The 27,855-nt window shown below is 38.2% G+C and overlaps 3 protein-coding genes across 7 annotated transcripts; 1 reads left to right on the top strand and 2 right to left on the bottom strand.

The window, feature by feature from the left end:
- Positions 1–754: 754 nt before the first annotated feature.
- On the bottom strand, positions 755–8,785 carry LOC116012152 (WAT1-related protein At1g25270-like). Its single transcript, XM_031251629.1, has 7 exons — positions 8,556–8,785; positions 8,221–8,283; positions 8,019–8,135; positions 2,181–2,439; positions 1,922–2,080; positions 1,527–1,678; positions 755–1,016 (listed from the first exon to the last, which is right to left on the bottom strand). The coding sequence occupies exons 1-7, from the start codon at positions 8,783–8,785 to the stop codon at positions 755–757; spliced, it is 1,242 nt and encodes a 413-aa protein (XP_031107489.1).
- A 7,544-nt stretch (positions 8,786–16,329) lies between these two features.
- On the top strand, positions 16,330–22,701 carry LOC116013258 (mechanosensitive ion channel protein 2, chloroplastic). Of its 4 annotated transcripts, none has more exons than XM_031252926.1 (14): positions 16,330–16,539; positions 16,677–16,912; positions 17,003–17,062; positions 17,778–17,932; positions 18,209–18,323; positions 18,417–18,514; positions 18,618–18,731; positions 18,963–19,023; positions 19,974–20,123; positions 20,309–20,419; positions 20,662–20,829; positions 20,920–21,033; positions 21,285–21,341; positions 21,614–22,701. In XM_031252926.1, exons 2-14 carry the CDS (start codon positions 16,835–16,837, stop codon positions 22,559–22,561), a joined length of 2,229 nt encoding a protein of 742 aa, XP_031108786.1. In that variant the 5' UTR covers positions 16,330–16,539; positions 16,677–16,834; the 3' UTR covers positions 22,562–22,701. The 4 variants fall into 4 exon arrangements, with proteins under 4 accessions (XP_031108786.1, XP_031108785.1, XP_031108783.1 ...); XM_031252925.1 differs by having other exon boundaries at positions 16,331–16,539; positions 16,779–16,912; positions 17,775–17,932; XM_031252923.1 differs by having other exon boundaries at positions 16,331–16,539; positions 17,775–17,932.
- Positions 22,702–23,632: 931 nt separating this feature from the next.
- Positions 23,633–27,630, bottom strand: LOC116013424 (O-fucosyltransferase 39). Of its 2 annotated transcripts, none has more exons than XM_031253168.1 (10): positions 27,297–27,630; positions 26,344–26,406; positions 26,176–26,257; positions 26,012–26,085; positions 25,814–25,902; positions 25,501–25,704; positions 25,111–25,363; positions 24,802–25,029; positions 24,528–24,725; positions 23,633–24,118 (listed from the first exon to the last, which is right to left on the bottom strand). In XM_031253168.1, exons 1-10 carry the CDS (start codon positions 27,420–27,422, stop codon positions 23,909–23,911), a joined length of 1,527 nt encoding a protein of 508 aa, XP_031109028.1. In that variant the 5' UTR covers positions 27,423–27,630; the 3' UTR covers positions 23,633–23,908. The 2 variants fall into 2 exon arrangements, with proteins under 2 accessions (XP_031109028.1, XP_031109029.1); XM_031253169.1 differs by having other exon boundaries at positions 26,012–26,082; positions 27,297–27,629.
- Between the last annotated feature and the right edge of the window lie 225 nt (positions 27,631–27,855).

Here is a 27,855-nt window from a genome sequence, read left to right as displayed (position 1 = left end):
CTCATGAACGTAAATGAGCATGTTTGTAAACGTGTTTGTTAACGTTTGTGAACATGTTCGTGAACGTGTTCGTTAACGTTAACGAACCCGTTCGTGAACACTAACGAACCCTTAACAAACAAACTCGGATAGAATTTTTAAAAATCTTAACAAACGAACACGAACACGAACACTCCAAAATCCTTAACAAACGAACACGAACAACATCCGTTCGTTTATGTTCGGTTCGTTAACAGCCCTAGTCTATACTGGACACTGGTTGCGTTTACTGTTTAGGAAAAACTTTTATTTCAAAATTATATTTTAAAAAACACAGTACATTGAATATTTGAATTATTGATACTTGACACTTTGACTGGATCCGCATGCGCTGACTTTGGTTGCATGCTTATTGGTCATCACCTCTTTGGTTGCATGCATGCGGCTTTTCCTCTTCGCAAAAAACACAAAAAAAAAAATAAAAAAATTATATGAATGAAAATATTATACCTGCAATCTTATAGGGTCCTTAAAAATTGTAGACACAATAACATTTTGATTTGATAATCAAATCTTAGCTTATTATACAATTGTACACAGTATTTTATATATATTACATGAAAATTCACGTAAATAAAACTATTTAATCATCATAATTAAAACCTTAATATTATTTATGTGTATTGGTTTTAATAGCACAAAATTTATAGTCTTAATATAATTATTATTAAAAGCATTATATTATATATTACTGACTTAATACCCAAAAAGCAGTTTAAACATTCAAATCTCCTTTAGCCACTCCCTGCAATTCCACCTCTTTTTCTCCGACGACTACTCTTGCCGGCTCCGATATAAAATTGGGAGCAACAGCAACAACGTTGTTGCCAACTTTAACGTCTTTCTTGTCGGGGTATGGAACTTCTTCGTCGTCACTTTCTGCCGGTGCCAACTTGGATAATGCTTCCTTCATTTCCTTATGCTTCCCCCATATCACCATGTATAACCCCACGATTATGACCACCGCTCCTATCACGCTGTTGAAATAAATAATGTATGCGCATCATTCACAATGTGATCGATGAAATGAACTCCCCATTTTCTGCTCCCGTGCAGTCGGTGCACTTAGGTATGTATGGATAGTGAATCACAATTCACAATATGACTCAAGGCCATATATCAGTATATATCAAATCCAAAACATCCGAACTAGAAGAATTAATACGAGATAAAGGAAAATGCACAGACTTGCCCAATTGACAAGCACTACAGAGACCCGAATTACAACGAAACGAAGACTTAGAGTCCTAACATGTATAAATGCACCACAAAGTGTTCAAAAAATGCAACATAATGAAATGCAGAAATACACCAAAAAATGCACCATACACAAAACATTTCTGAACATTTTGTAGTGCATTTATGCGTATCTAATGATGAAAGACCACACCGACTGCACGGGAGCCCTGTTCGCAGGAACCTGACCTATATATATATATATATATATATATATATATATATGGTTGGATTTAAGGTAAGTGTAATACCTGCCCAAGTATGGGTTCTCCTTGAGGAATATTATGCTGGCAATGGCGACACATATGAGCATGAAGGGGTTGAAAGCAGACACAAATACTGGGCCTTTCATGCTTATGCTGCACATCATTAAACACGTTGCAAATGTAGAGGCCACCACTCCCTACAAACACAAGTACAATTCAATAGCATGCATGCATGCAAGGTAAAACTAAAAGACAACAACCCTAGCTAGGGAGATTTATTTGGTTTTTTGGTTTGAGCACCTTAGATGAGATAGTCTTTATGCTATATAATTCAAAATTTTCAAAAGTAGAATTTTAATTACTCGGTCCATGTTTGCTCGACCCAAATGATAATTATACTACAAAATAACTATTTTAACAATTTTTTTTTCAACACTTACCGCATAAACAACTATGAGGAGTTTGAGGTTCCACCCTAGTTTCCATTGGCTCCAATCCCTTTCTGTACACAGTGCAAACCCGGTAGATTGGAGTGAGGCCATGACGTTGATCAAAGCAGAGCTAGAAAAGTGGCAAGGGTACGACTTGCTCATCTTAGCCTAAACGTCATCGACATCGAGATTAAACCAAAGTTAGATAAATTAAGTTGACTATATATCTTAATCCATAAACAAATAAAAATTATTAGTTAAGATATACCTGAATAGTCAAGTTAATGGCATTAGAGAGAACGCAAGCCAGAGCCAATAACACACCCAAAATATGAGAGTGTGGGTTTTTTGAAGTAGGTGTACCTGCTATATGTCCACTACTATGGTCTAACAAGTTAGATTGAGCTGACCATATATTAAATTCCCTTCCTTTGTAGAATGTTAAAAACATTGCTCCACCTATACCTATCAACAGTCCAATCACCTTTGCTTGGCCCGCTTTTGTTTTCAAGCTTAAAGTCTCCAATCTAATATAAAATGTTAATGTAAGTCATAGCTATATAAATATGTGAACACGTGTGCATGCATAATTTTACATATAATATATTATCATCTGATGAATTTTCAAAATCCTATCTAATTATAGTGTATGTATACGTTTTTATTGATAACACACACATATATATATGGTCCCGTACAAATGCGAATCAGACTCCCCATGAACTGAAGAAATGCACGGTAAATACTACATGAATAGACAATTATTAAAGAAATATATATATATTTTGCAGTGATTAATATGAGGGTAAAGTGCTAGGGTTTCGGTTCCTTCCTAGTCTTTTCTAGGTTTCCGATCGTCTTGCTTGGTTTCTTTCCGGTCGTTTGCCGGTGCTTTCTCCCTGGTGTTTCGCAGGCGGTAACATGGCGAGTTCAGCGTCGGCAGAAGGGGTAGGATGGCTCACTGCCAGGTGGGCGGATATGGCGTTGGAGGAGGAGGATGAGGCGTTCGAGCCGGTGGTTGCTGGTGGTGATGGAGTGGACGGTGCGGGGCTAGTGACATGGCCGATGGTTGGCCGATTCTTGACTAATAAATTGGTGAAGCTTGAGTATATGCGTCAAGTCCTTGCTTCCGTGTGGCAACCGGTCAAGGGTGCTCAAGTAACGGAGCTGCAACCTAATCTGTTCATGTTCGTGTTTTTCCATGAGTCAGATTTACGCTATGTTTTGGACGAAGGCCCCTGGTCGTATGAGAACGCAACCCTGGTTTGCAGAGCGGTGCCGGATGGCGTGTTACCGGGGTCCGTCCCTCTTGATACGGTTGACATGTGGATCCAAATACATGATCTCCCATTTGGCTATACGTCCAGTATGATGCTCGAACAGGTTGGTAATTACCTTGGTGTTTTTGTTAAACATGATGAGCGTTTTGCGGGAGCACCGTGGTTGGACTTTTATCGTATAAGGGTCGCATTGTCGGTTGATAAACCGATCAAGAGGCGCATGAAATTATTGAAGCGTGACAAATCTTGGAGTTGGGTGGCGTTCAAGTACAAACGCCTTCACAGCTTTTGTTTTTTCTGCGGAATGATGGGTCACGTGCATAAGTTTTGTCTGAAGGCTCGGGAGGCTGCGGTTCCGCTTGATCAATTCCCTTTCGGTCCAGAACTCCGTGCAGGATCTCGGCGGGATCCTCGGGGAGTTGGGGATAGTTGGCTTGTGCCGGTAGGGGGGCAGCCGCGGTCGGAGGACGGGCTTGGCTCTGCTTCGGTCGGCCGTGACACAGCGGTGGCGGGGTTGGGTGAGTCGGTGAGGCGTGACACGGAGGCGGCAGTGGTGGCCGTGTCTAAGTGGCGTCGTGAAGGCTCGGGCACTGGTGCTAGGCGCCATGGGGCTGGTGGTGCGGATGTTGTCATGACAGAGGTTTCAAAAAACTTGCATGTGGCGGGTTCTGGTCCCCAGACCCGCCCTTCATCATGAGTACGTTGTGTTGGAACTATCGTGGCTTGGGCAATCCACGCACAGTTCGAGAAGTGGTGGACCTGGTGTCCTGTAAGAAGCCTGAGTTTGTCTTCCTCATGGAAACTAAAGTTGGTCGGGTGCATGCAGAGCGTCTCCGGGTAAAACTTGGTTTCGAAGGCTTATTTTATGTTGATAGTATTAGACGCAGTGGTGGTTTAGCATTGTTTTGGAGGAGGAATAATACTGCTAGGTTGTTGAGCTTCTCAAACAACCATGTTGATGTGGAGGTGTGTGTAACAGAGCTAGGTTCTTGGAGAATGACCGGTTTCTATGGCTTTCCGGAGCGGGGCCGTAAGTCTGCTTCTTGGGACCTTTTGAGAGCATTAGCAAGGAGATCACCCTTGCCTTGGGTTGTTCTGGGAGATTTTAACGATCTCCTGTTTCAGCATGAGAAGCGGGGGGGCCACCCACATCCGGATAGTCTTCTACGCGGTTTTGGGGAGACCCTGGATGACTGTAGACTGAACCAGCTTCCCATGCGTGGCCACCAGTTTACGTGGGGAAGGGGGAAGGGCACTCCGGAGTGGATGGAGGAGCGTCTTGATAAAGTCCTAGCTCGTGCAGATTGGTGCGATTCCCTTCCAGCGGCTAATGTTACTAATATTTTAACTCATAACTCCGATCACTCTGCTCTCTTTTTGAGTGTGAAGGAGGGCGGGAATTGTGTTAGTGGCATTCAGCGGCAGTTCAGGTTCGAGATGGCCTGGACTCATGACGAAGGTTGCAAGAAACTGATAGAGGATGCGTAGCATGAGGGGAGAGATAGTGGTTTGCTCAGCTGCCTCGAACATTGTGGTTATAAGCTTCAGGCCTGGGGTGGGGAGCACTTCCATAAGTTTGGGGAGAAAATCAGGAGATTGAGAAAAGAGCAGACTCAGCTTTATGGCTGTCTTGATACTGACTCCTTGACCAAGTATCAGCAGCTGGAGGCCGAGTTGTGCCAGTTAGAGAAGCAGGAGGATGCCTTTTGGCGGCAGAGAGCGAAGCAGCATTGGTTGTAGAATGCGGATGCAAATACTAAGTTCTTTCACAGGTATGCCTCCGCTCGTAAAAAGAAGAATGCTTTAACACGTTTAAAAAATGAGTCTAGCATGTGGGTTGAGAATGATGATTTGAATACTGTTGTGATTAACTATTTTAATGATATATTTGAATCAAATGTGTCTGCCTCATCTTCTATGGATTCCTTTGCTGCATCTGTTATGCCACGAGTTACTCATGACCACAATGAAGCCCTGCTAAAACCGTTTCAGTTGGAGGAGGTGAAGGCTGCCCTGTTTTCCATGTTTCCTGATAAGGCTCCAGGCCCTAACGGTATGAACCCGGGGTTTTATCAGCATTATTGGGATGTGGTGGGCGGGGATGTCTCTACGTTTGTGTTGAACTGTCTTAACTCTCGTTCGTTTCCGGATGGACTCAACAACACAAATGTAGTCCTCATTCCAAAGAAGAGATGCTCGGAGTTGGTTTCTGATTTGCGACCCATTGCCTTGTGCAATGTGGTCTACAAAATCATGGCAAAGATGGTGGCAAACAGAATGAAACCCCTGCTTGGAGATGTTATTTCTGACTCCCAGAGTGCGTTTATACCGAATAGACTCATTACTGACAATATTCTGATTGCAGCAGAAGTGGGACACTACTTAAACAGAAAGCAGTGTGGGGTCGGTGGTTGGGGTGCTCTGAAGCTGGATATGGCTAAGGCATACGACCGTATGGAATGGATGTTTCTGCGTCGTATGCTGTTGGCTTTAGGCTTTGCTACCCAGTGGGTTGATTTGATAATGCTGTGTGTGACAACAGTCTCCTACAACTTCCTTGTGAATGGAGGGAGTGCTGGTCAGGTCACTCCTACAAGGGGCCTAAGACAAGGGGATCCTTTATCTCCCTATTTATTCATAATTTGTGCTGAGGTCTTTCTTTGTTATTACAGCAGGCAGAAGCTAGTGGATCTATTCATGGGTGCAGAGTGGCCAGGGGTGCTCCGCCTATTTCACATCTGTTTTTCGCAGATGATAGCCTTTTATTTTTCAAAGCATCTATTCAGGAGGCGGAAGTAATTAAGGAATGCCTCATTAAATATGAAAGTATGTCAGGCCAGGTTGTCAATTTTCACAAGTCCAGTGTATGCTTTAGTAGAAATACCACAGAAGTCGTGAGAGATGAAGTTGCTTCGGTTCTGGGTGTTTTACAGGCTCCTAATTTCGAAAAGTATTTGGGGCTTCCATCGTTTGTTGGTAGGGAGAAAAGGGCAGTTTTTTCCTACGTTGAGGACAAGATTAAACAGAGACTAAGCTCATGGAACAAAAGGTTGATTTCGCAGGCAGGAAAGGAAAATCCTTCTTAAAAGTGTGGCCCAGTCAATGCCTACTTTTTCTATGAGTGTGTTCCTCCTTCCTGTTTCAGTGTGCCTGTCTATTGAAAGGATTATGAATAGGTATTGGTGGGGCACTGGGAATGAGAGAGGCATACATTGGAAGGCCTGAGACAGATTGTGTGTTCCTAAAAAATTTGGTGGCTTAGGCTTCAAGGATTTGAGAGCTTTCAACATTGCAATGCTGGGGAAGCAGGCATGGAGATTTTTATCGAGACCTCAGTCCCTAGTGGCACGAGTTTATAAAGCCAGGTATTTTCCCAAAACCTCTTTTGTTGATGCTACATTGGGAGGCAATCCAAGCTTCTGTTGGAGGAGTATCATGGCTGCCCATGGGCTAGTTTACAATGGTGTGAGAAGAAGGATTGGAGATGGGAATACCACCTTGATATGGGGACACCCATGGTTGCCAGATGACACAAGTCCTATGGTTCAGGCACCAATGCCTGTTGGTTTAAATGGTTCGTTAGTGTCTGGCCTTATTGACCCCAACACAGGAACGTGGGATGTCTCAATCTTGCAGGATTTGTTCACTGCTTCTGACATTGACAGAATTTTGAAAGTGCCTATTAACCCATTTTATGAGGATTCCTGGTTCTGGCCAGGTGAGCCCCGTGGATGTTATACACTCAAAGAAGGTTATAGGTGCATTATGGGAGAGGTGGAAGGCCAACCTGGGAGTTACGATAAATGGTTACATCTTTGGAAGATTAAATTTCCGGCAAAATGGAAGATGTTTTTGTGGAAAACACTAACTAATGTCTTGCCCACTACTACCAATTTGATTATAAAGAGGGTAGAGGTGAACCCAACATGCCCAATGTGTGGGCTATTACATGAGACTACCATGCATGCATTGCTTATGTGTGATTATACAAAGCTTGCTTGGCATGAGACCTCATTGCCTTTGCCATCTATAGTTGGTGATGACTTTGTTGTATGGTTCAAGGATGCAATCTCCATGCTAACTCAAGACAATTTATTTTATGTGATAGCAGTACTATACTACCTGTGGAAGGCTTGAAACTTGGCTGTTTGGGAGTGCAAACTGCCACGACCGGCCGTGGTATGGAGGCTAGCCAAGTCGGCTGCAAACGCTTGGCGCCAGGTTCACGCCCCGGTGGCGGATCATCAGCACGCTCAGCTGCACCCACCGCCACCTATCCACGCCCAAGGTCAGCTGCTGCCGCCAATCATCGGCGCTACGGTGCACTGCCAGTTCGACGCTAGCTACGATCACCGTTCCAAGACCGCCGCGGTGGGAGCGGTACTCTTGGCGCATGACGGTATTTTCCTTGCGGCATTCTCCTCGCGGCTCCCTGCATGTTTTTCTCCTCTGATGGCGGAGTCAGTCACGTGCAAGGAGGTTCTATCTTGGCTCAAGGGGCGAGGGCTGGATGCGGTTCACATGTTCACTGATTGTTCCACGTTGCGGTCTCTATTGATTTCGAACAACACAAACATATGTTCATATGTTGGCTATTCGGTTGAGGCTACTAAGGCCATCATGGCCACCTTTCATGCTTGTTCAATTCATTTTATTCCTAGAGCTAGTAATAATAGAGCACACATTTTAGCTGCTTCCTCTCAGGAAGATCCGATGTACTGGGACACTGTCCCTCCAAACTCTATTGCTCATTTGTTTTAATATGCCTCTTGATTTTGGTTTTCAAAAAAAAATAAAATATGAGGGTAAAGTAAGTATATATGTACCCGAAAGGAATTGCTAAGATGAAGGTAGCAGCAGGAATGAGGTTAATGATGGCAGTGGCTAACGTAGCTGAGGTTAAGACTAAGCTCTTTGCAAATAAATTTTGAGCCATTGAACTCCTGCACGCAATTATTTTATAAATTCAAATAAAATTTAGGCATTAATATTATTATTGACATTAAAACATGGAAAAGGGGTTCTTACCCAAATAATGCACAAGAAAAGGCCTGAAAGAGAATCATCCTCGTTAGCTTAGGCCTGGTCTTTCTGTTAGAATTAATGGTGCGATACATCAATATATTAATTAGTTTTTTTTGACTTTTTAAAAACAAATAATAAAAGGAGGGTTGATATTTAAATCTCTTGTATAAAGTATTATGATGTCGTGGACTGCAAAGTGTTTGGAGAGGTCTTCCAATTAAATTTGACTGAAATTAAAGCTTGGGAAGGAGAACACTACTCCTTTTACTCTATATTAAAAAAGATGAGTCTTGCAGCAGTGAAGAAAGGGGTTAGCATATATGTATGTATATATATACCTTTCAGTGTAGAAAGCGATAAGAAAACTAAGAACAGCAGCAATGATGAAGCGATAAGCAATAAGAACCCTCAAGCTCATGCCTTTCGTCGAAGCAATTTTATATAGAATACTCATTCCACTGAAGAATCCATTAGCTATTATCATCATCATAACTGGTTTCAACCCATGAACAAAATCCCAGAATTTTTTCTTGTCTCCACTCCTCTCCATCTTCTCTACTCGATCCATCTCTGCAAAATCTTTTTTTTTTTAAGGTACTCCCTACATAAACTGCTTGTTCAAAAATACATATTAATAAAAAATGATCAAGAATTAGTACTACAAAAAATGAAGATCAAGAATTAGTACTACAACAAAATGAAGATCAAGAACTACTACTGCAAAAAAATGAAGATCAAGATGAACTACTACTACCACAAAAACTGAAGATCAAGAACTACGACTGCAAAAAAATGAAGATCAAGAACTACTACTACCACAAAAAATGCAGATCAAGAACTGCTACTGCTGCTACTAGATGATCAAGAACTACCATGCACTGCAAAAAATGAAGTTAAAAAACTACTACTAGTAGATGATAATGAAGAACACTAAACAAAAAATGAAGATCAAGAAGTACTACTATTACACTTACCAATGGGAAATTAAAGGCTGCGCTGGACAGGAAGAAGTGATGTATATATAAATAAACACTCAAAGGAATCTGGTAGGGGAGCTGGAGGGTGAGGAAGGGAGATGAGAGTTTAGACTCTTTATGGTATCTGGGAGAGAGAGAGAGAGTCAAGAATTACTACTATTACACTTACTGATGGGAGAGGAATGAAGAAGTGGTGTATCTAGGCCATCCCCAATGCACAAGTTTCTATTGGGGATGGCATAATAACATAAGGAAAGCCAACTGAGCCTACTTTTAATATACTGCAGGTAGAGAGAACTTTTAATATATTGCAGAGAGAAAATTTGGCTCTGATCTATTTCTCAACCAGATATCATAAAGTAAGAGAGGGATGTACTCAAAAAACAAAAAATAAACCCTCTACCAGAATACCAGATTCCTTTTTGAGTGTTTAGACTGCCAGACCCAATAGATGGTTTTAACTTGGATTTTCCAGTTTTTTATGCCACAAGGATGAGAGAGGGAGAGGTTAGAGAAAGGGTGCGCAGTGGGTCCCACATGGAAGAATGGTAAAGCCGCGCGTGCATGTCACTCTCCCAACTGGCAGCGTAAATACAAATATATTTATTTATTTATTTATTCAGACTTTTTCTTTTTTCTTTTCTTTTTTTCTCACTTTTTCCTCTCTCCTCTCCCGTATTTAGCAACATAAACAGTAGTGGAAAGGATTTGTGTATTTTGGATATCTTTGTTGGACGGTTGGACCCATGGTTTTCTGGTTTTGACTTTTGATGTATTTCTCTTATGGATTTTCCAATTTTGACCGACTGCGCCCCTAATATTTGTTGATTTTTAGGCATATATATCATTTATTCATTTACATTCACCCAAACAAAATATTAATAATAATAATAATAGCTGACAACTTCGTTATTTGTCTATATTTTAACCCTCTAATCAAGGGTTGAGTTAGAATTTTAATTTAGTAGAGACAAAATATAAAAATATTTATGATAAAATATGAAATAATTGTTGAAATAAATTGTATATTATTTTTATTAATACTAGTAATTGACTGGGACGATGCACGGACTAAATATTAGTAATACTATTGTAAAACTTTTGAATGTTTGGATGGTCTAATTGTAGTTTTTTTTTTGAATATAATATGGGAGAGGTCACTACATGCCAATTGAGCACAATGTGCTTGGCATTATTATTATTATTTTTATTATTATTATTATTATTATTATTATTATTATTATTATTATTATTATTATTATTATTAGGGAAAATGGTCAAATACACCCTCAAACTTTTTATGAGAAGTCAATTAGGCTCCTGAACTTTTGAAAATTGCAATTAAGCGCATCAACATATTAATTTAATGCATCAAGACCCAAAACCTAATAATGACCTGCTATAGCAGGTCAATAATGCGCTTGTTGGCGCGACTAGCAAGCCACCGGAAAAGATGACCAGTTCGAGATGATGGAAAAATTCTGATCGACGGTGCGAAAGTCCTCCGGCATCTATTTCGTGGTAGTTCCATCCGGCGGCGTTGTTCTGCGTACAACAATTTTCTAGAAATCAGCAGTTTTCTTCTGGCGAATTTTGGTCTAGCAGCAGCTAATTCCAGTCGGCGGCTAACAAATCTGGGTAGCAGAGTGTTCTGGATTCTTGTTTAATTTTAGTAGCAGCGAATTATTTATTGGCACAGCAAACAAATCTGGGCAAGAAGTCTTGGTTTTTTCTTCCATTGTTTTGCCTTTTCCTTCATTGTTTTGTCAGCACTATTATGTTGAATTTGGATTGCTTGCCTAGATTTTTCTTCAAAGAATTTTGTTAGTTGGTTCATATCAGTACTAACAATTAACAAAGTGCAATGCATATTAAAAAGATTAGCTTATGCCCAAAATTGCTTCCAATGTGAAGAATTCAATTCGCTACCGCTCGCCAAAGTGGATTACCGATGCCAAATTAATGATTGCCGATCAGAGCTACGTCTCAGAATCTGCTGCGCCGAACCGAAAAATTGCACAACCAATAACAGAGTCGCTGTTATACTGGAGGAATCACTGCCACACGCAGAACAGAAATTGCCGCCAACAACTCCCCTAATGTAGCCTTAGAAATTCTTCAGTCACCTTTTCCAGCGACTTGTTGGTGGCGCCGTCGCCGGATTTTCCCCAGAGGTTGTCGGAGGTCTACAGGCTCATTATTGACCTGCTATTGTACGTCATTATTAGGATTTTGGAGCTTGATGCATTAAAGTAACATGTTGATGTGTCTAATTGCAACTTTCAAAAGTTTGGGGACTTCTTATATAATGTTCGAGGGTGTATCTGACCCTTTTCCCTTATTATTATTATAGTGTACAATTATTGTGATAAGTTAACATAAGAAATTGGCTTAATAATATTTAAATGTGCGTAATAATGAATTATCAATGTAAAAGTTATAAATATAAAATAATTACTGTAAATTCGAATTTGTTTTTGTTTATTTATTTATTTTTGTTAAAATATTTTAAATTTATTTTGGGATGGGTTTAGGTATCCGACGAGTAGGGCTAAATGAATTAGGGATGAGTTGGGTAAAGTTTAAACGAGTATGCATACTGATATTAGTATTCGGGTTCAGGTTGGGATAGTGTTAAATAGATGAGTACTCAATACGTTGTTATCTCTAAATCGATAACTTAGAATTAAAAATGCTAATGTATTTTTTAAAATTAATTTATACTATACAATTAACAGAATGGTCGATTTAGTTGAAATTACTTGAAAAACAGAATGGTCGGTTTAGTTGAAATTACATGAAAATTTTATAAAGGCTATAATTTCCAATCTTCACGGGATAATAACCCTAATTTAAAATCAAATTTTAAATTATTTCACGTATATATAGAACGAAATGAATAGCAAAATAGTTTTGCCAACCAAGAATTGAAGGTCATGTCGAAGCATGGCTATCTGTTAGAGAAATTAATGTATGGTTTTTTAATTGGCAATTATTTGTTAATTAAGTGGTCTAATTAATATGCCTAATGTATAGTTTTTAGAGCTGTTGATTTGCATGGGATGAGTGGTTTATATTTATTCAAACAAAATATGTCATAGATGAGAAAATCAAGGCAAAATGTAATTGAGTGAGTTATCTTGATTTGAGGAGATCAAATACAGGGATGGAGCTCAGGAGTTCAAGTATAAATAGAGCTGAGGCTTCAGAGTTTTGATGAGCTGACTTCGTACAAAAGATCGCCAAGTTCCCTATTGTTTTAACATTAAGCTCTCATGTTTTACTATGTATAGTCTGTTACACTAATACAGACTCAAGATCATTGTAATATGGCTTCTTAGACTAGTTTTGTGTTGTTGTCATGTTTACTACATCAAGTGGAAGACTTGTTGATTGGCCCAGGAAAGCTGAAGAAGTTGACACACTACCAACTCATGAGATGGTTATGTTTGTAGGTGTAAAAGATTTGGCCATCATTGTGGATGAATATCTGATGAACCTTGTAACATCTTTGATCATTTAGTGGAGTTGGGTTTCACCTTTGTGTGGCCCCGCAGACGTAGGAGAAGTGCTCCGAACTGCGTGAACATATCCTGATTTCATTTATATTTCCTGCACTGTTTTTGTTATTTATTATGTTTCTAATATAGTAATAAATACAATTAATTAAACTATTTTAAAAATAAAGTAAGAACCAAGTAGGATATCACCTGCATTCAAAATTCACAATCTTTCACTGTCCCTGAAACGAAAGTCATTGTTTCATTATTTGCAGGTCAATCCGTGAAGATCGCGTATTCAAATCTCTGCTGGTCCCACACTTATGCTGACCTCACAGTTATTAGTTTTGCTAAATTTTCTCTTTACAAGACCTCTCAACAATAACATATCTAAGATTATTAATAATAAACCCAACCAATCTAATAATCTTCTTTAAAGATAACATCTTTTCTTTTTGATAAATCAAACAAGAAGACAATTCGCAATCACAAATAAATAAATATATATTGTTAGCAAGTTTAAAATAATATTTATAAACCAAAATTCAAAATGTTATTCTAACTTTATGGTAATATGTCTGAATTATTAATTAACCATTCCTCTTCCCAACCTGCCCATTCAACACTATCCCTTTCATTCCCACCCACAACCTCCATTAAACTAATCTTTCCGTCCTCTAATATTAACCACGGTAATTCATATGCCCATCCATATAAATTATTTGTCTATGCTTGATTTTTAACTTAATACAATTTCATAAAAAATTGTCGAGTAATTCTTAAACTAATTAATTATAATAGCGAGTCTTTATTTTTTATTTTTCATTTGTAACACTACTTTCAATTACTGATACAAGAAACATTGTCTATGTCCATTAAATCGTTACTTTGGGTTAGTGAAAAGTATGCTCAGTTAGTGCAGAAAACCATGTGCTAATCGAGGAAGTGATAGGAGATTCTTTGGAGTGTTTCTGGATCATGTCCTTTTCAGTAGTTAAATACATAAGATTAGGTCGATCTGGGTTTAATGATGTGCGTACCCCATTAGACTTGATGGATAAACACTACCTGGGTCTGCCACGGGTCAACCCCGAAGCGGAAATAGGGGGCCAACCCGGGCCCACACGATTGGGCCGTATTAGGCCCAAGTTGACCCCTCGGGGTCGACTTGGCCGACCCCAGCCCATGGCTTGACCCCTCGGGGTCGACTCAAGGGCAACCCCGGCCCATGAGTCGACCCCGGGGTCGTCTTGGCCGAGCCCCGGACTCGGCCACGGCCTGGGGGTCCCGACTTGACGCGGTCTTCTCGGCGCAAGACTCGGTCCTAGGCCGTTAGAGTGGTTTCTCTCCGAGCGGTTGGGCCTAGGAATTAGTATAAAAACATGCAACATTGTCTTATTGAGACATCTTCTTCATACTTTGTCCTAACGACATTCTTGTCTTGTTATTACCAATCTTGTAATAACTTTATCCATTATTCAATATACAAAATACCTCCGAGGTACACCTTGATCCGTTACTTGTCATACCCCCTATAATCTTATCGGGTTTATTGATTCGGGCTACCCGGATTAATTAAATCCATCAAGACTAAATCCCAAATTCACTATTTCACTTCGTTGTTTAGAAAATGAGGTGATAAGGCTAAATGTGATCACATGAGGAAATCATATACGGAGTGATACGTGTGAAATAAAGTCAATCATTATTGTATGGACCATGGTCCACACAGCTGTGTGGACCAAAAATAAAAAGTACATTATTTTTGTACTAAAGGTATATTATTTTTGTACTGTAGATACATTATTTTAGGGTAAATTATTTTTGTACTGAAGGTATATTATTTGATATATACTATCAAATATTGTACATATAGTACAAAAATAATGTACTTTTTATTTTGTGGTCCACACAGCTGTGTGGACCAGGGTCCATGCAATAATTTGTCAAATAAAGTTTTCAGTTATACAAGGTGCGTTTGATTGGTGGGTTTAGCCATAAGGAATGGGTATAAAAGTGATTGCTAGTGTTTGGTTGATAGATTTTGAGAATGCTACTATGAGTTTGGAATACCCCATTCATGAGAAAACTCATACCCTTATTAAATAAGGGTTTCATTTCCCTTCCTCATTTCTTCTACAACTATTAATAATCATTCTCATTCCACACAATTACCAAACATGCTAAATACTTTCACCAAAACCAATTACCCTTACCAAGTATTTGATACCCATTCCGATTCCGATTCTCATGTGCGAACCAAACGCACCCTAAGTATAGACTATATAATTTTTTTTAATGGCTTGAAAGTAGCAAATTAGTATTACATTTTTTTAATCCGTTTTACATATAAAAGATTTATAAAACGATGTTATATAAATGTTTAAAGACATACTTATAGACTCAAATTTATGCTGAAAGCCTGAAAATTTTCTTAAACTTTAGGCATTCATTTAATGTCCAAATTTGGATAAACTATACGTGTAATATTACATGTCCATCTTAGACACAGTGTGCTTTAATTGAAAGATGTCCTCCCGGACAGAAATTTGAAATCAAATGTTTGATTTTGGATGGTTGAACGGTTAATCAATAAACATTATCCATGATGCAGGCAAATTTGATATTTTATAAGATAGTCTCTACAGTGTTTTATTGGACACTCAAACTTGATACTTCCTTTATGAAAAGCAATAATAATGTTATCAAATCACAACGTACGTATCTGACAAACTCAAGTTATTATGTTAAGCATATACATAAGGAAACTAATTCATGTAAATATTAGATGCACGCATAATAATCAAATGCAGTTTGATCTCTATCTTTTTAAAATTTTACTCGTATTTTTGTCATCCTGTGTTGATGTTATTGGTATCCCTAGACCTAAATTTATATACTTTGTCTTCCTCCATGTCTTTTTCATTTAAAATGGTCATGGTATTGGTTGAATCCAAACCACAAGAAACAAAATGGTATATTGGTATAAGCCATGGAATATTGGAATATATGGAGAGTAATTATTACGTGATGTTTGGTATCCTTATTGCTAGATTAAAAGATCATAATTTTTAAAATAAAATTCTGATTGATCCAAATCAAATGATTAGATGAATATAATTTTTACACATAAAATAACACATTTTATTTAGCACATATAGTAATTATGAGATTTTTTCATTAAAATTTTGATGGTAAGATTTAGAAATCAAAAGCGGATCACATTGCACTCCCCCCGTCCTTTCAATTTCCAAACAAATCCTCTCACAATAATGATTTTGGAAGGTTTTTGAGATTGTAATGCTTATGTGGATAAGAGAGAAATGAGTACTTGCGGGTGAACTTGATTTTTGAAAGAAAAGTTGACCCAACTTAAAAAACAATTGGTTCCTCTGGTGCGCGTGAAGTGTCCAGTCGAACCCGCGCACTCCTTCTCTCATATTTAGCATCTTAAAACTTGTGCAAAAATCGAGCTATTGAAGTGCTGTAAAGAGATGCCACGCGTCGCAATTAGTTTAGACGTTAGCGGGACATACATACTGTAGGCTGTAGCTGTAGCTCTCCGCCCTCGTATCCTATGGTTACAATTTCACAGAATCAAACGACAATAGTTACCTCATTTTGGGGTTTCTATTCCATACGGCGTCGTCTTTCCCCTTCCCCTTTCACCAACAATCTCTCTGCACGTCAAACCTCCTCTTCTTTCTTGTCTTTCCTCCACCAAGCTTTGAGCTTTCTAAATTTTTTGCCAATCTTTCTATTTCCTTTCTCCTCTTCCCCAAAAAATTCTCTCTTTATTTTTCGTTTTCAGGAATCATCAATACCTTTTTAGGCTCGAATTTTAGGTTTGAACTTTCAATTCCATTGCGTATAAGTTGAATTGTTGTTATTATTTTGCTGTTAAGAGTTTGGATTTTAGGTTCAGTTTTTCATAATTCTGATTCTATAATATATATATCCCCTTTCCCCCCCCCCATAGCAGGGGTTAGCAGATTTCGAGGTTTTGTTAATTTATCTGGTCACTGGGGGCAAGCCTAGTTTTTCAGCTCATAAGAGATATTTGGAATTGAATACTGAGTAACAGGATTATCATCTTATGCTGCTTCTCAAGTTCTGGTGCATAATTAGTTTCTTCCGATAATGGCAGCCGTTGGCTCTTTGCAACTTCCCCATCATCTGGGAATTTGCAAGAACCATGCGCATCATCGCCGGTTTCGGGTATTCTTATTGTTATTTTATATCCTTTATGTTATATCTTTCCATGCTAGCGTCTGGGATTTGTTCCAATTACCATGTTTGTTGTTACAGAATGAAATTGGAGGGAACAAGCTGCAAAGCTTTAACACTAGGCTGTCCTCATTTCTTGTGGTATGGTTTATTTTGCTTTTTTAAATTCAATGGAATGCTAAGCCTGCTTGGAGTCTTTCTTTGATGATTATTTTCAATCATGGTATGATGACAGCATTTCATTCCTTATACAACATGGATGGTGTTGCAAAGCTTTACTACTAGGTTGCCCTCATTTCTAATTTGGACCCCTGCTGAAAATTTAAGTTTTGCCAGTGATTCCATTCTGTTACTGAGCAGCCTGAAGATATATATATGATAGTGCATTTGTGTTATAGATTTGCTTGTGTCTAAGTCCAGCATTGCACTCCAGTAGCTTGATAGCTAGTTCGTATCATACTACATACCCCAATTCTCTCTGAAATTAAAGATTGTGATGAACAAGGGGAGAGAAATTAATAATTGTAATGAAACAAGGATAGAAATTAACAATTATAATGCAACAAGGGGGCTTGTACACATTCACGCCTATAGGAAAGGATAGATGACAAAATTTCTTCTAACCATTCCTCTCATTTCCAGGTAAAAAATAATGATTGCATATTGTCCCAAAGAACCAAGGATATATCAGTAGAAATGTGTGTTTTTGTAGAATAGATTAATACTGTGGCCATCTGGTTTTTGACTTGCTTGCAAAAAGGAAATGTTATCGCTTTATCTATATGTTCTTCTTTGCCAAAAATAAAATGTTCTAAGGTCTTATATATATTTATACCCTATTTTACATTTTCAGCAGCGGGACTATTGGAGTCTTCACCTTTCAAAGAGATTACAAGTGGACAGACATGCTCTTTGGTATAGAAACAATAGGTTTAGGTGTAATGCTTTCTTAAAACCAGGCCAGCCTGTTGACATAACATGTATAAAGAATGGCGTTATAAGCGTAACAAGGTAATTATTCTCTTACTTTGATTTAGATGCGCTATGACATATTGATGAATTGGCAGGGATTATGTTCTGGCTTATCAAGGTTATCTTTTTGTTTTTGTGACTTTATTTTCATTCAGAGTCTACTAGCTTTTATGTAAGTCTGTTCATTGTTCATGTATAGTGCCTTCATGTTTCTGAGTCTAATTCGCCCTAGTAGGATTTGTTCATTTAGTCTTCAACTTAAGTGCATCTTGGCTTGTTCCTGAATTGAATTTGTTAATGTCTTGCTTCACACAGTTGTTTACAAAACAGACCTCTTGTCCTGAAGTTGATTCCAGCTGTTGGAATTATTGCTTTTGGGATATGGGGTTTGGGACCGCTCTTGCGCCAAAGTAGAAACCTATTTCCCCATGTAGGTCATGTGTTTTAGTTTTGTTTCTTTTGCTTTTTGAACAGCGTGGTTTAGTTTTCTATAGTTTGTGACAGTGTGCAATAATATCTACAGAAAAGTGATAGTAGTTGGGGCAAGAGTAAGACATATCATGTTATGACCTCTTATCTTCAACCTTTGGTGCTGTGGACTGGAGCAATGCTTGTCTGCAGGTTAGCTACTTAGCTAATACAATTGAAAATATAGTTCTCATGCCAAAGCATCCAATGTTTTGGTGACTAAAGAACAGTTATGCACTTTTAATTTTTCATACAGAGCAGTGGATCCTATGGTTCTTCCAACAGAAGCTAGTCAAATTGTTAAACAACGACTTCTAAATTTTGTGAGATCACTGTCAACAGTGTTAGCTTTTGCTTATTGTTTGTCAAGGTGAGTGCTGAAGTTGCTGGTAAAACATTTCAATTCTCATACTTCTATTCTGGTGTAGAAGGTTTGTAATGATTTAAATAACTTAAGTTGCTGCTAAATTGCTAATGTCTTAGTTCTCTATTTCTCTATCAAGCGTTAATGCAGTGTGTGTAGAAGGTTTGTAAGAACTTAAATAACTGAAGTTGTGGTTAAATTGCTAATTTCTTAGTTCTTTATCAATATTTGATGCAGTGTGATACAACATACGCAGAAGTTTTTCATGGAGACGAATGAGTCCTCTGATGCAAGAAATGTAATTATAAAGCTCTGCCACAATTTATAGTGTGAACTTACATGTATTGTATCCTCATAGAACTTTAATCAATCATAGTGGGAATTTGAACTCTTAATCCTTACTCAGAAATAATTGACCATGGGAAATTTTCCCATTTGCATGCAACTATGCAAGTGGAGGTCATGAATCTTAGTGCCTATAGACTTAATTAACCCTGGAAATTATCAATTGTTTGTGATTTCTCTGCTCCAAAGGGCAAAGATTTAGGGGGACAATCAGTCCATAGCAGATTGTGTTAGATGATAACTGAAAACATGGCCAATGGATAGTATTTTCTATTTGTAGAAAATGTGTTTGGTAAGTTAGTTGTTTACTATTAGGCTATTAGCTAATAACATATAAAATGACTTATAAAGATATGAGTATATTGCTTTATTTATTTAACTATTTTTCAATTTTTTATTTTTGATATAAATTTCATAATAATTTAAATTTTAAAAGTATTATTGTTGTTGTTTTAACTTTTAACAGTTGCTTTTTATTTTTATTATTGATAATGATGTTATATTATAATTATGAAATTAATAGGTTTTATGTTTTACATATATATTTTTTAATTATTATATAAAGATAAGTTAATGACAATAGATGTAATTTTATCATTAGTGGGAAAAATAGTCATTTGTTGCAATAAATAAATGCGATCTGCTAACTTGCAATGCTTACTAATTTCAACGTTTTATTTTAGCGGATTGGAGTCAATCTGCTACTGTAATTTGCCCTTTATCAAATGTTCACTTTAGTGGTTTGACCATGCTAAAGTTGGTCAAATCCGCTAAAAATTGGTGAATTCAACATTTACCAAACACTCCCTTAATGATCTTTATTGATCATGAATATATTATATTATACACAGACACTGAAGTTCTATGCTATGCATTTATGGGTCTTTTTTCCTGGCTTTGCAGATGGGCTTCCAGTTTGCTGGAAGAGCTATATATACTGCAGTGTGGGTTGCTGCAGTGTCATTGTTCATGGAGTTGCTAGGTTTCTCTACTCAAAAGTGGCTCACTGCTGGAGGGCTTGGGACGGTCTTGATCACTCTTGCTGGTCGTGAGGTGTGTTTCAATTCTTTAGTTCTTTCACTTTGTTTGCAAATTTCCTTCATCAAGTTCACCTTAGAATAGGTATATACGGACATTTGGCTCGAATTTCTTCCTTTTTGCTTTTTATTTATTTATTTATTTGTTTGTTTGTTTTTGTTTTCTGATAAAGATGTTAACTCAACTCTTGTGATATTCAGATCTTCACTAATTTCCTTTCAAGTATAATGATCCATGCAACTCGACCATTTGTCCTGAATGAATGGATTCAAACAAGGATTGAAGGTTATGAAGTTTCTGGAACTGTTGAGGTTTGCATTGTTTGTCTTTTACTACAACCATACTATTTGATGGACTAAGAAAAAAATAAGAGAGCTTTTATAATTTTGTAACGCGCTGTGTCCATTTTTGGGAAATTCTTATGTCATTCTCTAATACGTAACATACAAGCAGTTTCATTTGTTGTTAACTTTTGAAATTCTTGTGTCTTTTTTGTATTGTTAAATAAAATTTTTTCTTAGCTTTGTATATTTCCATTTCCTATTCTTGGCAGCATGTGGGTTGGTGGTCACCAACAATTATAAGAGGTGAAGATCGTGAAGCTGTTCATATACCAAACCACAAGTTCACTGTTAATGTTGTGAGAAATCTCACCCAGAAAACTCATTGGCGTATAAAAACTCACCTAGCAATCAGTCATTTGGATGTCAGTAAGATTAATGTAAGTACAAGTATGTTTAATCCGAGTTGTGGCTGCTAAGCATGGCGAAAATAAGTTAATCAAACTAAGGCGATATTTCTTCCTTTGCAGAATATTGTAGCTGATATGCGGAAAGTTTTGGCAAAGAATCCTCAAGTAGAACAGAAGAAGTTGCATAAAAGAGTATTTCTAGAGAATATTAATCCTGAAAACCAGGCCCTCTTGGTTAGTTTAAGCATTTCAGCATCTATATCCTGTAACATTTTCTCATTGTTGCATTCTTATTCTCTTGACCACCAAAAATGATTTACTAATCGTTTTCTCTTCCAAAAGTTTGGTGCTGTTAAGGTGCATTCTCAACATGATTCACTGGCATTCTCTTGAACACACACACAACATGATTCTAACTCATAATTTTTAATATTTGTTTCTTCCAAGATTTGGCACTTTAGTCTCGTGTTATCTGGAATTTGCAGATCCTGATATCTTGCTTTGTGAAGACCTCACACTTTGAAGAGTACCTCTGTGTCAAGGTGAGCAAATCCATTCCATTGCCTGTTCAAAGTTTTAATGAAGCACTTGAGAACTGAGAGTGATGGCAACATTTTCCATAGTTTATTCCAAATTTTAATTCACCAATTAAATGAGTTTATGCCAAGAAATTTAGATCCAAAATTTAAAGGTGTTTACTGGTTTGCGTAAAAAGTCAACCAGACAAGTGTTTGCTTCAATTGCTTGTATATGTTATATGGTTTTATTGCAAATTATATGAGTAATATATTTATCTTTAATTTGACAAAATCAGGAAGCTATCCTGTTGGATCTTCTCAGAGTCATACGACACCACCGAGCACGATTAGCCACTCCAATCCGTACAGTTCAGAAAGTATACAGTGATGCGGATTTGGATAACATACCGTTTGCATCAGATTCAGTATTTAATCAAGGAGCAGCATCGAGCCGCCCACTGCTGCTTATTGAGCCTCCTTATAAGGTCAATGGCGAGGATAGGACAAAGGCCAGACCATTGCGCGAGGAAGACGTCAAGGGTATAGAGCGCTCAGCACCTGACAACAAGGCTGATTCTAAATCCCGAGAAACACCAGCATCCAGCTCTAACGCAAATGACATATCAACATCTGACTCAAAGCTTGGTCAAGTTTCGAATGTTGACATCAAAGAGGACCATAAAGTTATAGCCAAGACTTCATCTGATCCCAAGCCGGGGAGTAAGGCGACTGTGAAAACAACCTCAAAGTTGCCCTCCAAACCTGACCAGAAGTCAGCTGAGGTGTCAAGTTCTGATTCCAGTGACCCACAACCTAAGAAAGGAAACCTCGAAAACGTTTCCTTGCCCAATACTGACAATTCCTCATTGTTGCCAGAAGACTCGAGAGACAAAACAGACAGTGTGCCATCAACTTCTCAATCAAAAAGAGGGGACGAGAAAACAGACAGTGTGTCATCTACTTCTCAATCAAAAAGAGGGGATGAAAGACCATTAGCCTCGCAGTCATCCTCATCAAAACCCGCCCTTGAAGAGAATATAGTCCTCGGTGTTGCCTTGGAGGGTTCAAAGAGAACCCTTCCTATCGAAGACGGGATGGAGCCACCACCAAATTCAGCAGAAGCAAAAGAATTGGCCATGTCTCATAGTAGTAGTAATGGTTCGGTAGAAAAGGAAAAAAAGCAACAGAGTCAGCGTCCAAGTAATCATCCAGGTTCTGGTGATCAGTTGGGTCAGCAGGAATGATTAATGTTGTGTCCTATTGATCCCTTTCAATAGATTTATAATCATTTTGGCAACTATTTTAAACATCATTCCTACGGTTATACATACAGAATTTATTGGTATTTCTAATATTTTGTAATTAGTTAATTTTATATTGCACATGATGATGTGTTTGGTAAACCTCCCTTGAGGCTCAGGCTAACTGAAAAAGTGAAAATCATCTTATAATAAAACTAAATCATTTGACTATTCAATTAGTGTTTTGTCGGGTTGTTAATTTTATATTCCACATGATGTTTTTGGTAAACCTCCCCTAAGGTTTATATTCAAACCCTAAAGCTCCAACTATATTTAGCTATAAACAAATATAGTAACTACTTTCTTTAGGTCTAAAATGAATTAATTTTTATACTAGATAAATTGTAATAGTATTTAGATTCTATATATATATTAATCATGGGTAAGATATATACACACAATAGACTATACTATTATAGCATACTATATATAACAACTATAGTAGTAATCGATCTTCATATACGACTTTACACTCTTGATTTGCATAAATAAGTGAAAGACCCTAAGAGATTGTTTGGTAGCCAAAGATATAAAAATTTACTGAAGTATTTATGTTTTATTTTTAGCATTATGAAAGTCTAACTCAAAATCGTGGAAATGATCTCTGGAATAATCCGAATTTGATTCCTACAAGTGACAATTCAACTTGAACCAATTTTTGTGCCTCCTGAATTTAATTCCTACAAATGACAATTCCTCTTAGACGAGTTCCGGTCGATTCTTACAAGTGACAATTCCTCTTAGACCAGCTTCCGTACTTCCCGAATTTAATTCTTTCAAGTGATAATTCCTCTTGGACCAACTCCCGTGCCTCCCGGAGCGAACAGAGATGTGTAGTTTACACCAACAAAAGCATTAGGAAACCCTACCGAAGCTAACATTCACTAATTTTCTCAGTAAAATTGTTTTATGCAAAATCTCCTGAAATTAAAGCACCAAACCGAACTCCAATTAAAACTCAACAATTCTGCAAAAGGGTATATTAATAGTAATAATAATAGTAATGAAATTATATTAAATATTTAAATCTACAAAGCTCTGTATTCATGAAATAGTTGTGTATATATGTCATGACAGCAATAAACTTATAAACCTAAGCATGGTACACATCTTCCACCCCCAAAACTTAAATTATCAAGTGATATATATATTCCTATATAGATGAACAAAGATGGGGGGGTGGGGGTGGCTTTTTATTTCCAACTAATACAATGCACAAACAATTGTTTCCAATCTCACATATATAAACTATCTGGTGCAGCAAGGCCATAACCCCACAAATCACCAAATTCAAGCATTGCACATGCAATCAGGGGCAGGATATGTGTACAGAGATTTAGCGGGTTTGCGGAGCCGGATCTCGCCTTGTCGGTTCGCGTGCCCTTCGATCACGGCGTCTTGGAACTCTGGCCAGGTTAGATTTTTGTTGAGGAAGAGTTGGCCTAGGAGTTGCATGTTGGGCCTTATGGTCTTCAGGTTATGGTATGTTCGATGCCCCACCTGGAAATAACAGAGTGATGAGAGATTCTCAGGGGTCCCCAAAATCCCCCATTGAAATTAAAACATGTTTTCTTTGTCATACAATTGACAAGTTGGGTCCACAGGGGAACCAATGAACTGAAACATCAATAATTCACAAGTTTCACAAGAAAACGAAATGACACTATGTTGTTTTATTTGTATTTCGTGTGCAGATAAGTCGGTGAAGAGATAATTCGATTAAGCCTAGAAGGGGTCGGCAGGGCTGAAATATCTATTGAGATTCAATTCAATGCAGGCAGGGTATATGAATTCAATGAACCAACAAAAAAAACAGTGATTTTAGTCTGGTTTAATGTTTATCGAGCATGTTTTCTAGTATAAGTATGACATTGTACGCATGGTCGTTAGAAATATAGTAAGTGCTTACCATTGCGTTGTGCATATTTCCGGGTGATGCAGAGATGAAAATATCGCTGTGCATGCCGACATAGTAATCAACTGCAGCTAGTAAGGAAGCCTTTCCTTTAATTTCACCTCTTTCCTCTGAAGAGGCGAGGCTCTTCTTGTTCTCCATCAGTGGAAACAATCGTCTCAAGGCTGCGATCCGGGCTGCGCCACCGTAAACCTGAAAATCAAGACGGTATCAGCAAGGGCTAAATAAAATTTATAGCGGAGTCATATCGGGTGTTGTTGTGGAAGACCTTGTGGGAAGCAAGATATAAGCGGGTGTTGTTGCCAAACCCTAAAGCTGCCAGCAACAATCCAACTTCTTCGGGGGTCAGTGGGCACCGCCCCTGACTCCTCAACTCCTCGTCGGTGAATTGAGAGTTCAGGACTCTTCCCTGCCAATATATCTGTCTGTACTTTGCTAGCGAGAGTTTCTCAGCCTTACCCCCACCGAAATCACAAGCCGAATGGGCAGCCATATCCTGAAAAGCAATGCCGGCTTTAAGAATCTCAAAGAAATTAGGTTACCGTGGCAAAACGGGGCAACAATAACATATTACTACCTTATCAAAGCGGAGGTGAACAGCCACAAACTTCTGAGGCCCATTAGTCTCTTCCGGGTAGTTTTCACCATCCCCTTCGTCTTTGCTAGCAGGATATCTGAGGCGATGAATAAGAGCATCTCCAAGGGCTCGGATATGCGGGACAAAAACTAATGCCCGAAAGTTGACTTTGCAGCGTAGATGCTGGATATCCTTGGGCATGTTGTCAAATGCCAAGCGGTGAGAAAACGGTGCAATGGCTGCGATTCCATAACTGATGCATTTACAAATTTTACAAATCAATGTATAGAACTGAATAGAAGTTAGCATGTACAAGAAACACAGACTTCTCGTTTATCAAATACAAGCCAGTGGCTTAGGGCAATAAATAAATGTATTATCTTAACTGACCTGCGAAGGACAGGTGACACGTTCTCCGAGTACCAGTTTGCAGAAGCATGAACCGGTGCTGTCTTGATTCTAGTCGGTCGAATAGCGGTGGAATAATACTCCCTTGTGCTCCACGAAAACTCATCAGGCAACTCCTTTACTATAGAGATATCATCTTTCAAAACATCGATGAAATGATCCACATCAAAGATATCCATGAAGGAGCTGCAGGGCCACAGAAAAAGTTCAATTGCTTGAAATTGTGGCAAATTTATAATTCATCAATAACTCGTACTTTCAACATATTATGAACACACAACTTCAGGACCGGTACCTTGAATCTTGCCAAACTGGATTTACTTCCAAATAAGGGATCACAAGCGTAGCGTTCAGAATTTTCGCAACAGCAACTGCATCGCATATCTGTAAAATTGAAGCGTGTACACATATAATTAATAGAGCAGAGTAGCAGTTATTGTCATCCAACTCGAGTATTCTTTTCAGCTTCTTAGAAAAGACGTAATAAACATACCCCCATTCTCTGTTGATTCAATCCTCCATCAAGGAACACCTGAAGGTATCCCTCTGATTTACCAGATAACTCTGCTTGAGAACGAACAGTTAATTAGCTCGGTGTTTGATGCAAATAGTTTAAATTAAACTGAAAATAAAACGCAACAGATTTGCACGACTCACTGGAGAAAAGGCCCGAATCAGTAACGGGTTTCCATCCTTGGTTGGCCAAGGGCGTCCATATTTCAGCTTTTTCTTCAGGGGTCTAACAGTACCAAAATCAATAAAAATAATTTCACAAACTGAGCTTTCTTTGCAATAAGAAATTTAACTAGAGAAGAAGTTCCTCACAGTTTCACGTTGCAGAGCACTTTTGAAAAGGCTCGAGTGCCTAGGTTTTGCTATAATCGATTCCTGCAAACAACAAACGCGACTCAAATTATGAACGAACCGAGGAAAGTATCCAAATCCAACCCCCAATGGGAAAAACAATCTAAACTTTTACTGTCTCATAGAATAGAAGCATCGAAACAGCAACAAAAGCATTCTCCTCAATTAATTCGATCCTTCGGGACCAAATCTATTCCAGTCACATTAACAATTGATTGATACTGTCCATGCCCAGGTAACATGGAATCCTAAGCCTCCACAAACAAATAACACAATACTGGACCCAAGTCAACAGATCCAACTAACCAAATCCCATACTTCTAATGGCAAATACTTGCCAACACAAAACACTTAACCAGTCAAGTAGTCAACTATGCCAAATCATAAGAAAACATTATTTTTTTAATCCTAGTATATCTCCTCAAGTCTCTCAGCAATTGCCACCCAAGAATATCAGACATCAAAACTACCAAGCATTGAATAAATCCTTTCCCCTAACTGCCTAATTAGAATGACACCCAAATTAAATCCTCCAGTTCCTTACTACTAATATCAGTAATAACTATAGCTAGATTTTACAAGAAACAGAAATGGCCAAAGGAGAACTTTCAAAAGGGATTTAATTACCAGTACAAATAGAGAAATATGCTCAAAAAATCATAAAAACCAAATCTTTTTCACCAAAATAGAACAAATGAATAATCTTGTCCATCTAAAGTTCACAAGATAACATTTTTCTCTTAATAGTATGCCCAGATGCCACCCTTTAATCATACTTTTTTCTCTCCCTGCAACCATTTCTCCTTCATCTCAACAGTACCCACTTTATCAGAAAGGCAAAACAGAAGAGAAGGGCCAATATAAAGCTGGAAATAGTACTACCCAAAAAAAAAAAAAAACTCCAGAAAACTTACCGAGAGAATGGAAGGTGAAGCAGAGATGAAAGTAGTGAAAAGGGTGGGAAAGAACACTGGTAGAAGCAGCAGCAAAAGAGCAGCCATGGCTCCCCCTCTAGAGGTGAAGCCTTGATAAATCCACATGGCGGTGGTGTTGATGAATGAACCCCTGAAAAGCCGGTGGTGTTGAGGTGAGGTGAATGAATCCCTGAGATCTCAAAGGGACTTAAAAGAATTATTGAGAGAGTAGTCTAAGGAGTCTTAAAGGGAAAGAAGCAGCACATTTCATGGAGGAGGAGAGAGAGAGAGAGAGGCAAATAGTTTCATAAATCATTATTATGATTATCAACCTCAGTAAAAGCAGCTCACATGGGGCACTTATCTCCGTACATCCCCTCCCTCCCTCTATACATACATACAATTTTACTATATACATATACCACCTACCACCTAGGAACAACCAATGCACACAAATTAGCTTACATCTGCACCGATGATTAATTTACATTCATTTCATTTCCCCTCATTCTTGTTGTAGCCTTGTATTCAAGAATATTGAATCCTTGTAATTATCCCA

The sequence above is a fragment of the Ipomoea triloba genome, chromosome 3 (assembly GCF_003576645.1).
Source record: "Ipomoea triloba cultivar NCNSP0323 chromosome 3, ASM357664v1".
Taxonomy (NCBI): domain Eukaryota; kingdom Viridiplantae; phylum Streptophyta; class Magnoliopsida; order Solanales; family Convolvulaceae; genus Ipomoea; species Ipomoea triloba.
This window is presented reverse-complemented; position numbering and strand designations above follow the sequence as displayed.

What these genes read in the sequence shown, in the direction of transcription:
- LOC116012152 (XM_031251629.1), bottom strand. Translation starts at nt 8,785, where the DNA reads ATGGATCGAGTAGAGAAGATGGAGAGGAGTGGAGACAAGAAAAAATTC. An exon ending in TCCTCATAGTTGTTTATGCG is followed by an intron (nt 1,679 to 1,921) that starts GTAAGTGTTGAA and finishes TTGTGTTTGTAG; the next exon opens with GGAGTGGTGGCCTCTACATT. An exon ending in GAGAACCCATACTTGGGCAG is followed by an intron (nt 1,017 to 1,526) that starts GTATTACACTTA and finishes TTATTTCAACAG; the next exon opens with CGTGATAGGAGCGGTGGTCA.
- LOC116013258 (XM_031252925.1), top strand. Translation starts at nt 16,835, where the DNA reads ATGGCAGCCGTTGGCTCTTTGCAACTTCCCCATCATCTGGGAATTTGC. An exon ending in GTAGAAACCTATTTCCCCAT is followed by an intron (nt 18,324 to 18,416) that starts GTAGGTCATGTG and finishes TAATATCTACAG; the next exon opens with AAAAGTGATAGTAGTTGGGG. An exon ending in AAGTTTCTGGAACTGTTGAG is followed by an intron (nt 20,420 to 20,661) that starts GTTTGCATTGTT and finishes TATTCTTGGCAG; the next exon opens with CATGTGGGTTGGTGGTCACC.
- LOC116013424 (XM_031253168.1), bottom strand. Translation starts at nt 27,422, where the DNA reads ATGTGGATTTATCAAGGCTTCACCTCTAGAGGGGGAGCCATGGCTGCT. An exon ending in TATATCTTGCTTCCCACAAG is followed by an intron (nt 24,726 to 24,801) that starts GTCTTCCACAAC and finishes CTTGATTTTCAG; the next exon opens with GTTTACGGTGGCGCAGCCCG. An exon ending in GAAATATGCACAACGCAATG is followed by an intron (nt 24,119 to 24,527) that starts GTAAGCACTTAC and finishes TGTTATTTCCAG; the next exon opens with GTGGGGCATCGAACATACCA.